General features: G+C 40.8%; 1 protein-coding gene across 1 annotated transcript in view; it reads right to left on the reverse strand.

Annotated features, from left to right (window-relative positions):
- Positions 1 to 2,070: 2,070 nt before the first annotated feature.
- The window catches only part of LOC109305962 (organic solute transporter subunit alpha-like), a 34,155-nt gene continuing 23,879 nt past the window's right edge, over positions 2,071 to 12,346 (reverse strand). Inside the window, exons 7-8 of the mRNA XM_019529159.1 lie at positions 8,293 to 8,398; positions 2,071 to 4,657 (exon numbers count right to left, since the gene is read on the reverse strand). Coding sequence (XP_019384704.1) covers positions 4,470 to 4,657; positions 8,293 to 8,398 — 294 coding nt within the window. The 3' untranslated portion in view covers positions 2,071 to 4,469. The remainder of the gene's footprint in view (positions 4,658 to 8,292; positions 8,399 to 12,346) is intronic.

The following is a 12,346-nucleotide window of genomic DNA, read 5'->3' on the forward strand; positions in this document are numbered from 1 at the left end:
GACTAGATGATCTGCTCAGGTCCCTTCCGACCCTACAAACTATGAAACTATGAAACTATAAGAACACTGTCAGGATGCTTTGTTGTATCCTCAGCCCTGCAGCTTAGCCTGAATCCCCAGAAAACAGTCAAGGCTGGCAACAGTCTCCATGTGAAAGTTGAAGCAAATAACATTCAGATGTGGCAAAGGGTTCAAGAACAAAATATTTTTTTCATGGTAGACAGCACAAAAAATATACATATGTAGACAAAACAAAGTAAACAACTGTATACATTTCGCTGCCTCCGCTTCCTCACCACTCTCTAACGTTCTCTGGGAATAGGTCAGGGTTGTCTTGGATGTCAACAATTTTCCTCTCCATGCACTCATAATCATGGCTTCTCCTCTGGACCATGGACTTCCTCTACCCCCATTTCTTCCTCCTCTTTAAAGTGGCCAATGAGAGATCAGTGCTCTTGTAAATTCCATTCTCCTTTGGTAGATGATTTCCTAATCAGCCTCATCAATTGATCAAAATCCACTGCTTTTGGTTATCTATTGATCAGTTACCATGTGCTTCCATTCCTTCAGTCCTTTTGTTCTTGTTTGTCAGCTCAGCAGCAATAATGGAGCCTCTCATTCAGTTTCTATGATCTAGTACGTCTCCAAGTGTTCAACCACAGCTCCTTAGATACAACCCTGCATTACATACTGGGGAAAAATTTGGGACAGACTAGAGGACCCAAGTTGCAGAGGTCCCAAACCATTAGAACACATTCCCTTCAGAATTTATAATATCTATATTAGAGGAGAAAATGACAACCTGCTATTATTAGCAGGTAATTGTTGTTTCCAGTAGCAGAGGTTTTGGTGGGTAGAGCTAAATGGTTTTAATTCTGGTAATGAACCTGGTGGGAGTCAATACAGCTTCACATGATGGATTTTTTTTGTCCCTCTTTTTAAAATGTAGCCAATCCAATTTAAACATCAAATCTATAGGAAAAGCATTCAAAACTTTAAAAGTGCCAAAAAATAAGGTTGTACTCCTTATTCACCCCTCCCACTTAACGCACTTGCATTGTATTACAGTTTTACCAGCATAAACATGTGCTATTTTTTGCCGCAATTCCCCTGCCTTACTCAGGGCATAGGAAAGTCTGAGGTGGGCCACTGCCACCATGATGGTGATTTTGTATGAATATGATTGATATTATTGTCTTAAGTCTCACTCTTTGTTTGAATTGTCCATGATATTTTAACCTTTGAACAGAACCCCCACATTTTTATATGCAGCATTAGTTTAAATTGGATGGTGTTTTTATCACAGCAAAAAAGGACCATAAAATACCTTTATCCTCCCTTATCCTATCTAAAGTCTGCATGGCATGTGGTCACGAGCTCCTCCAAGACATATCATTTTATGGCAGTTGTATAAAATTTGACTCATATTTTGAAGTGTAGTCACTTTCCAGCTTAGTGAGCTTTGATATTGTATTATTTGTAAACCTTTAACATCACACAATATCACACAGCTGAAAACACAACTTCTTTAGTAGTTGGAAAGTGATCATTACCAGAATGAGGAAGAAGAACCTCTTAATGTTAGAAGGAAACAAACCTCGGCATCAAACTTTAGAGAGAAAAGCCAGATTGCAAAAATAAGAGAATGCATCATGTCATTTTTTAATAGTATTTTTTAAAAGGTTAAAAATAAAATATGTTTATATGTAAACATAAGGAACATGTGTGTGTATATACATACACACATATAAACACACACACATATATAAACATATACATTTTTATTTTTCACATTATAACATTTAATATTATAACCATATATAACCCTATATTTTTTTTTATATAAGTATAGGGTTCTATATAATCATTTGCTTTCATAATTGGGACCTTAGTGACTGGAAAGAGTGTATCAGAAGTGTCTTCTTAGCTGACAGCTGAAAGGTCTACCTGCCAATCATTACCTGACCATTACATTTTCCTTTTCAAATATGACAGATGACTAGTAAGTACAAGCATTAAATATCTCCCTAAAAGCATAATAGCTAAAGTGACACACATGATTGAACTATGTTCACACTGATTGTTTTAAAATGCATTTTAATAAATGTTTCAGTGATGTGACAGATGCTAGATGGGAAATTAAACCTTTTGTCCACATAGTAGGTACATCAAATGCAGGGCCAATGTCAATTATTGCTTTGCTCAGATAGCACTCCTAAACTGTGTTGGGGAAGAACTAAAATAGTTCTGTTTCTCTACCTGTTTCTTATACATGATCGAACTTTTAAAACCTAGCAACATTAGGAGCTTGATCCATTATTTGCAACAATTGTAAACAATGGGTCCCACTGAACAAATACTGAAAGATATTTAATTTAATGTACAAAACCACCCACAATTTTTGCCATAATTTCCAAACCTTTTTTTAAAATCACACTTTTTCTTTGATCATCACTAATAATTAAACTGTTTCCCATATATCAGGAGCACATTGTGGACTCTAGATAGTCAATTTTCCCAATATTTAATTTCCCTCACAGTTCTAGCCATTCACTTGCCCAACCCATTGTAAAAACACTATCAAATATTATCCTACATGGATAAGTACTACATTACAGACATGGGAACATTATTGCCTATGTATATTTAACATACTTCTGAACATAATATGCATAAATGTTTAAAATGTGTTAGTCAAACAAAATTAAACCTAGTAGGATAGTCTAGTGTTGAATGAAAGCTTTCAACCAAAACTTCATTACTGAAGAAACTTGCAGATTCAGCAACACTGAAATATTTTGTAATTGTGTTTTAGTTGGTCAAATTGTTCATTTAGGAAAACATGCTTAAAATATTCTGAAAATACTGAAACAACTTTTCATTTGTAAATTGCATTTAATTGTTCTTTTGATCTTAAAAGATTAAAAAACAAATTTTGATCCAAAATGTTTGATCCAAAAATAACCTTTTGATTAACCTAGATTTTTTTGTAAAAAAAAAAAAAAAAAAAAAAAATCAACCCAAAATGAAAACAAAAAAGGTTTATTTTGAATTGCCCATAATCAAAAAAGAACCATTTGCCTAATTTTACACTAGAGGCAAAGTTGTACATCATATAATAAGACATATTAGTTAACATTTTCTAACATGATACATTTTCCTATTGCTGACATGTCCAAAGCATTAATGTCCAGTTTGAATGAAATAGATTTCTCAAAAATCAGAGCAAGCTCAAACTGAGTTTTAGTGCAAAGTGCTGCCTCTGAATTCCTGACGAACATGAAGCCTGACCCTTTTAAAATGTTAATCATGTCAGAACTTACACTAAATCAAAATGGAGCCATTAGCTTCTTCCAAAAACCTTGGTTTCTAAAGATTCCTTGTAAAAAAAGGAACCTTATTTTAATGTGGTTAACTGGCAGGTTTAAGTGATAAAAGAATTTGGCCTAAAGATTCTAATAAATATCTATGTCCCATTAATTTTCAGGCTGGTTCAGGTTTTTTGGAGGGGGGGTTGCAAAAGGGACCTGCTCTATCTATATTTATTTTATAGTAATATTTTTACACAAAGGTCTCAAACATTTCACAAAATGTCATTATTCCCATTTTGTAGATGAAGAAACTGAGGCCCAGCATGATACCTCAGATCAGTGACAGAGCAAACAACAGGACCCTTGTCTTTTGCCTCTCAGTCCAGTGGCCAATTCAACAGACCACACTACCATCTACAATTAGTGACTTCTGAATATTTGTGAATGGTAACAAATTGCTCACAGATGGAAGAGTTGCAGGTAAAGTGACAGCTCTCCCTTCCGAAGAGCTTGGTAACTATGTAGGTGGACAATATAAGCAGGTTTTGTTGAGGTTTATAGTATGTGTGTGTGGCAGTGCATTTAATAAGGTCCACTAGCTATTGTAATCTTGCTAGAAATAGTAAGAATTGAGGATGGATGTGAAAGGAGAAAGCAAGGTATCCAATATACTGGAAAATCAGGTAGAGACAAAGAGAATGAGAGTATTCCAAGCCACATGCGACAAGGGAAAGAAACAAGAGACATGAAAAGACAATAAGTCTGAATTAACTACTGTTGGCTCTTTGCATGAATATTTACTATGTAACAATGTCTTGTATCAGTTCATAGCTAAACTGAATAATTTAATCAAGCTGAGGGTGATCAAACAATAGGAAATTATGTAGAGACTGAAAACCTGCTCTCTTTTCATCTCTGGAAGATAAGGAAAGGGATATGCTTCCATTTTTTGGTCCTTCCTGCATAGGTCAAATGTATTTGCCAGAGTTGTTTCAACATGAAGATCTGCTATTTTCAATACAAAGATATAAAAGCTGCAATGGCATCTCCCCAAGTAGTGCATGGACACTGGTCACAATTCTGACCAATCCCAGGATAAACTGAAGCAGGACTACAAGCATTGTCCAGCTCTCATAAGACAGGAGCACATCCACCGTTTTAAACCTTTATGGACCTATCTCCAATAACTTGCCCATTCAGGTTGACTTTGGTGATTGGTTTGTCATCCACAGTTTCCTGGTTAGTACATTCTGGAAGTTCCAGGTCATTGTATCTTTTCCTATAGACCACCCTGGAGATCAGAGTTATCAGAAACATTTCCATGATAAGGAGCTGTTGATTCATATCTGCCAAAAGAAAAAAAGGGAAATCAGAAATGAAGAGTAAGTTCAGTTTATCACCACCTTCACGAGACTGGCAAATTGCTCATTCATGTACCACACACAGTCATAGAGATGCGCCAATAATTGAATTTTTGCTTTAATGTGTGAATCTAAAAATGGGAAAAAATATGTTAGTCATCTCAAATATTTCATGCAACTTGAAATGAAAGTTTTCTTTTAAGGTTTTATTGTTTTTTACCTTTTTAGAAAGAAATTTAGGCCTGTTTCAAAACGATTTTTTTGTTTCAGGCTGAAAAAAATATAAATATTCCAGCTAGAGAATGTGAAAAATGCGGTATTTAAATTTTCTGTATTTTTAAGCATGAATTTGAGAATTGTTTGAGTCAACCCCAAATTTTTTCCAGTAAATAAACTTCATCTGAAAAAATGTGCCCCTCTCTGCCCTAGGAAGTTTCCCAGCAGAAGCTGTGCAGTACTTGCAGTATTAGTACAAGAGAGCTACAGAAATCAGCTACAGAAAGCTGATTGCTTTTGGGGTTAGGGGGTGTCAAATCAGTACACCATCTGTGTGCCCAGGCAAACTCAGCCCTAGCAAATGCTACTTTCTTTCTTGGGCTAGGCTGGGTCCTTGCCCCATTCCCTTCACCTAAGGATGAAGAGGAGGCAGCTCATGGGTACTTGCTGTCATTTTCTCCCATTTCTGGGTAGAGTTTCAGCTGGGAGTCCTGGGCACTTGTACACATGACAAAGTTGTCCTTTAAAGTGGCTTAATTGCCCTTTTGCACCACTTCAATGTCATCCATGTTTACACCTGCAGCAGTGTATTTCATTTCAATTTTGTCACGCTGTATGCATGTGGTCTCGCATTTCACTTAAGTGACTTTTTTACGTAGCAAAGTAAAACACATTGGATGTATTTTCGTTTGCTATGTAACAAATTGCAGTGGTGCTCAGGGTGCTGGAAGCTCAGGTGTGCTCAGGGAAGCTCAGACTTGGCAGGCTTCCAGCGCCCTGTGCACCATCCCCACTGACTTCTCCAGCCATCAGCATACCCAGCTGCCCTCCTCCCACCTTCTTGCACTGACCAGAGGCAAACCAGCCCATTCCTGGGCAGTCCCAGGTAGCGGGAAGGTGGCGGGGAAGGTGCAGGGGGTGCTGGAAGCCCACCAAGCCCAAGCTTCCCTGAGCATGCCTGGGCTTTCGGGGCCCCGTGCACCATTGGATCTGGCAGGTGCTGCCTGCAACCCAGGGCAGCACCCGCCCACTAGCCCCCCATCTGGCCAGTCCTGCTACATGAGCAGGCTCCACCAAGAAAAAAAATAGCAACAAGAGGCCCACTTCCCCCCTCCTGATGGAGCCTGCCTGCTTCTCCCATGACCAGGTGCAGTCCTAGTGGGCGGGTGCTGCCTGGAGGGGCACTGCCGCTGTAGAGGGTAGGTCTGGGGCCCCCCACAGCTCAGGGCCCACCAGCAGCTGACCCCCGGGTCGTGGGAGAGGGGGGCAGGCTCCAGGGGAAAAAAGGATCAGGCCCCTCACCACTTTTTTTTTTCCTGGCAGAGCTGCCCATAGTGGCGAGGGAGGAAGTGTGAGCTGACAGGGGGCATCACTGTTCTGTCATAGTAAGGGAAGTCCCTAAATTGAAACAATGGGTTTTTAAATCGACACAAGTAAAAACTCACCAATTAAAAACCCACCACTTCAATTTAGGGAGAACTAAACCCCTGTCACATGTACAAGCAGCCCTGGTCTAGGGTTCTTCTGCAGGACAATGGCATAATCACATCCCAGCTCTGCGACAGGCTTTGGATTTAATGCACCTTTGCTTTATGGTGAAACAAAATTATGGTGAAATTATGGTAAAAACAAAATATTTGGAACTTACTAAAATAAGGGTTTTCTTCCCATGATTTTGGACCACCCTTGTTAGCACAGTGCTCTGTCCCAAACATCAGGCTTGAGGTGGTTTTGGGTAGGTCTGTTCTGTTTCTGTGAAATTCTGGTGCTGATCTACGGCTCTGATTTACTTTTCATCTCCACATTGATTCTGTTACTAAAATTTGTCACTGTTGTTTGTTAAACATCTCAGAAGCCCAAATCTACCTAGCTACTGTATGTGCATCAGTTCCCTGTCTCACAGCTAGATTAGTTTAATGACCTCCTTGCTGGCCCCCCAGGATCCACCTTTGTTCAATCACCATCACATCATAATATTTTTTATTCTGAATTCTTATTGTTACAATACAACTTTTTTACTGAAGGTCCCACACTGATTAGATCTTATGCTAAGTATTCAATTTAAAACCCTGACTCATGTTTATCAGGCGCTATTCTGCAAAATGCTAATCTCTCCTAATTCTCAGTGATTTCCCTGAGAGTTGTAGGCACTGAGTACCTTGTAGGATCAGGTCCTTAATTCTCATGCATAATGGTTTATATCTCTGCAAAGTGTTTTGCTGCTTGTGAAAAGTAGTCCATTAAATACATATTTTACTTCCCAACAGACTGGTATATCATATAAGGTGGTGACTACTAATTTTGGGTACCCAATTTAAGAAACCTGTCAAAGAGGCCAGCTATTTAAAAAGCTGCCGCTCTACTCTCTGTGAAGATCTGACCTTTGAACATCTCTCAAAGCTTGACACCCAAATCAGTAATCATTTTTCAGAATTTTAAAACCATGAGCCAGGCCCCACCAAAAAAGCTGTCTTGACAATCAAGACATTTTGAGGGGGGAAAAAACCAGTTTTGTCACATGGTCTCTGAATCTTTAGTATTTTGCATTCGCAAGTTTTTCTTTGTGACCATGAGAGTGAGATGAACAGACATGAAAATCTCAGCTTTCATTTAAAACTGAACTAAACTAAACTAAACTAAACTAAACTAAACAAGTACCGACATCATTCAGGAAATAAATTTTATGAAAAACACGAAACATTGCAAGCCACACATTAGAGCTAGCTACACTGAGGGTGCTGATGGACATGCAGCTCCCCACTGTAATTCATGGCACTTTGCCATTTGTTACAGTGCTCTTCACAACCCAAGAGACATTCGCTGTTGGGTCTGATGGGTCGGGGGATTGAGTTCCAGTTTGGACTGCCTGCGTGTCTGCAGTTGCTTCACCCTATCCCCCTGCCCCCGCAAGCCTCCAGCTCTGGTGCTGTCTTTAGAATGGGAGGGGACGAAGGGAGGGAGAGGGAGCTTGGTTTGGGGTTTGCCCAGCCTGTGCGGGAGGGTGAGGTGCGTGGATTGGAGCCCCTCCTCCCCCTCCACACTGGGGGGGCTCCAATCCACCCACCCCACACTCCAGTACAGGCTGGGCACACCCCAGATAAAACTCCCTCCCCTCCCTTTTCCCCCTCCCATTCTGAAGACAGCACTGGGGGTAGGGTGGGCTACATCAGCCCAGCCCTGCCCCTGGTGCATGCTGACAGAAGTTAATGAAGGCGCTTCACTTCAGAACACCTTCATTTGAACCCATTCAGATTATTGGGCACTTTTAAAGTGCTCTGCAGCCATGCTCTTCTGTCAGGGGGCCAATTATGAGACAAAATATCACTTGTGTCAGCGCCCTGCATCTAAACAAATACTGGTTTAAGGAAATAGAAAATAACCCCACCCCATCCACAAGAACTTACAAGCTGCTCTGACTGAAGAGGGGAGTGGTGGTGCACAAGGAATAATTCTGTGTACGGCCAAAATATTGAGGATAGCTGCCTGGAGCTGGCTCAGAATGAGGATGAACTGCAGAGAAAGACAGAGAGAAGGATACAGATGCTTTAATTACCTAAGCAAAGAGATACATTTCAGTATATTTATACTGCCTGAGTAATAAACATGTTGCAACTCATTTTTCTCCTCTTCCCATCCCCTGCACTCCGAAGATGGTCTGTTCTGGATAATAAATCTCTGGAACATGATAATGTTGCAGCGTAGGCAAATCTAGAATATTGAAAAAGTGCATCATCATTCATCACATATAAAATTAACTGATTTTTCTCCAGGTAAAAAGAAACAAGAAGCTTTGCTAATACACTAGGGGCCTAGGGCTGTATTATTCAGTTTAAGATTGAAGCAAAAACAAACATGACTTCACCAGAATGAGTTAAAAACAATCTGCAGAGCTAGAAGCTTCATTATCAGGAGCAGCTAACAGACAGCAGTCTTGCAGAACAAGGGACAGCTGGATTGGTAGAAGAGGAAGAGAGGATCATTAACACCTACTGAATGAAGAGTTTAGAAGGAATCAGGTAAATTATATTGAGCTATTATGTCAAATGGCTCCCTCAGCACTGCCCGACTGGAAATACTGCTGCCACTGCTGGGCAGTTGGCTTTAAAATTTAGGTGAAGCAACGGCCAGAGAGAGGTGCAAGTGTACCAGTGCATCTCCTCCCTCCCTGGATCCACCCTGCGTTGTTTTTTTCTTCTAAAGTGTTCTGCCTCCCCCTTGCAGTCTAGGGCCATAATATGTCTTGATTTACAATGAGGGCTTTGAGCAAAATTTACTGCTGAATATCAAATGAAAATAAAAATAATAATATAAAACAGGCTTACTAGTACTCTAGTTTTTAGCTGGTACACTCCTTTAACAGGGGAAAGGGATTTTTTTTTTTGCCTCACACCAGGACAGGAAATTGTGCCTGATTCCTGTGGTCTGATCGTGACAACTGTTAACTCCTGTTCAGCTATAAGAGGAGCAGCTTTTTTGGCAGAGAGACTCTTTGCATGTTTGTGCATGTCTCTGCATGTTTATACTCTATATAACACTGTAGGCCTGCTCCCGGGTGACTAATCCAAATTTACTGGACACCACATACATTTGGAAAACTTTCAAAAAGGCATTAGCTGATTAGCTGTTCCATTCTAATTGTTACATGTTAATGAGCTGAGAATGATTCAAGTGTAGCAAAATGTGCCGAGATAAACCTTGGAGGAACCAGTGCTGAGTTGCTTCCCTACCTCCAAATCAGTCTCAGCTTGTTCACACATAACAATTACAAGGTAACAGCTGCTGCCCTTTTGCAAGGTTCCCCTTCTGAAAGGACTCCAAATGTACCTGTGTCCACACCATGAGCGTTAGTTCAAGCACATAAATATTACCCTACCCTTTCTTCCCAAGCTCCGTTGGCCATTGCAAACACATCCCTAGTGAGATTTATGAAAGGCTGCATATACACTTGCTTGGAAGAGGGAGAAGAGTATTTTAGAGTGGTTCCTGAACAGCTGCTCTAATTAAAATGGCTCACTAGCACGTGTACTAAGCTCCCTCCCTTCCTCCCCCCATTTCAAAATGGGCATGGCAGCACTTTAACTAAAGCTCATTCAGTGAGGTTTAGTTAAAGCACCCCCATGAGCATTTTGAAACACAGGGGAGATTAATATACATGGCAATGATCATAGGCAACACATAGGGGAGCACGTGACCTCCCCCGAGATTGGTCCTTGCTGGTCAGGGAGTGGGGGGGCAATGGCTGGTGACCCCGTGAGAATGTGGGGGTGCTGAGAGAAGCGCTAGTAGCACTTCCAAGTTTGCAGCCAGCACTTCCGCTAGCGGTGGCAGTTGGCCACTGGTGCCCCCCCAGATCAGGCGGCACCAGTTGCCCATGGCAATGAGGTGACACTACAGCACACTAATTAGATTAATCAAATCTATTAAGCGAGTCTGCTCTGATGCGTTCAAATTAGAACGCAAACCAGCACACCTATATACAGCCAAAGTAGCTAAACAAGATAGGCACCTGTACTTAAAAGGGACACCTAGCATTTTTGCCAATCCCACTATATATGTATGTATGTGCATATACATTTATTCACATGCATATACAAATAGAAGCACAAACACACATAAATCTTCCATGTACTGCTCTTGGCCTGTGTGATTTTGGATGATTTTGGATCAGAACTTTTCACCACCACCAAGGAGGAGTTTCTGAGGTGATATTTATCTGAGGTCATATTTCTATCTGAGATGTAGCTTTGCATTTATTTATAGCAAGTGCATCTTGTCTCCCCCTATTCCTATCTTGTCTCCCAAAATAATAAAGCAAACAGATGTGGAAAGTTGGGGAGTTGTTAAGGTCATTGAAAAGACAATAAAAAATCAGGTACCTTTTCAAGAACTGATAATCCTGAAGGTAGGAAAATCTGTGCTTCAGTATAAAATTATCAAATGCATTGCACAGGTAAGATGATCTGAATTCCTCTGGCAATTCAATTCCCACAAAACACACATTATCCTATTTACTATTTATCACTGATAATGCTTGGACAATGGAAAAAGAGACAAGCCTTGTGCTGAGGAGTTTATAAACTCTTCATGGCCTGACCATGCAAAACATGGTCCCAGATCCATTGTTCACTACCAACAGTAGTTCCCTTACAGTTATGAAGATCAGAAAAGAGCCCTTCTTTGGTCTGAGTAGATTGTAAGCCATCATGAAAAAGACTTGTCTAATACAGGATTTTTTAAACATACACAACTGCTTGTACACTTGGAATACATCTGGTCACTGTGCTGACTTTATCTATATATCTTAGTGAGCATCTGAAACATGTAGAAGGCCCATGTAGGGCATTACTGATTTATTAGCCTGAAATAGTTTTTAATTCCTTGATGATGTGAATGTACAGACTGACTCCAGTGAGTCTGGTTCTAGTGAACTAGTTTGGAAAATATTACTAACAGAACCATCACTGAAAAAACTGGATGGTGTCTAGGTGATGCTTGGCCATGTAGCGGCATGTACTTGTGAGGGGGCATTAAGGACCCAATATGCACCTCCCTCTGATATCAAGTGGACTGTTAGACTCAGCCATAGTCAGCTGGGTGTAACATTACCTGCTGTTCAAGGATTTAGGCCTTCTCTGCTTCTGGTGTAGCTGTACTGATGCAGCTCCATGAATGCAAACCTCTAGTGAGGACAAGTTGCACCAGTTAAATTCTAATATGCACAGGTGGCCTAGACAGACAACACATCTGCACTGGAGCAATTGGCATTACACCAACATCCAAAAGTAGTGGATGGATGTCACAAATCCTGAATCAAATGTAATTTCACCCAGTCCAGTACAGAATAAACTCTGCGGCTGTCCCCAGATGAGCATGTGCATTTGTTTCCCCAGGGACAAGTAGTAGGGCTGTGTGAAATTTCACCAGCTGTTTCATTTTGACACTGTTTTGACTTGTTTCGAGCTCGAAACAGTGAAATTGAAATGAAACAAAGGGCTTCAAAACCATCAAAACAAAACAAGGGCAGTTGAAACATTTCAAAATGCTTTGAATTTCAAAGCTAAAGCTGGGCTTGCCTGCAGGGAAACAGAAAGTAAAGAGAGGGAGGGGGAAGAGGGGGGAAGGACTGTTCTGATATTTACTGTGACTGTTTTGGCTGTCTGAGATTCTGCTGGTGCTACTGTGCTGCTTACTAAGTTATTACCTGTTGTCATTTAAAGTGGTGGACTGGACTGAGGCTGTAGGGGAGGAGAAGACCTCTTTAGGGCACACTACTGTGTTGTGCAGAGGCCCCAGTGCCAGGTAAGGCATGCCTTCACACACACACACACACACACACACAGTGTCACCCATGTCACGACTTTTGCTTGTCAGCAGCTTGAGGTGCAGGTTCCCAGAAACCGCTGTACCTATCTCCTTGAAACTTGGCAGGCTTTGTTGGCCTCAGCAAGGGCCTGCTGA

Source organism: Crocodylus porosus, unplaced genomic scaffold, assembly GCF_001723895.1.
Source record: "Crocodylus porosus isolate Cpor-Errol unplaced genomic scaffold, CroPor_comp1, whole genome shotgun sequence".
In the NCBI taxonomy this organism is placed as follows: Eukaryota; Metazoa; Chordata; order Crocodylia; family Crocodylidae; genus Crocodylus; species Crocodylus porosus.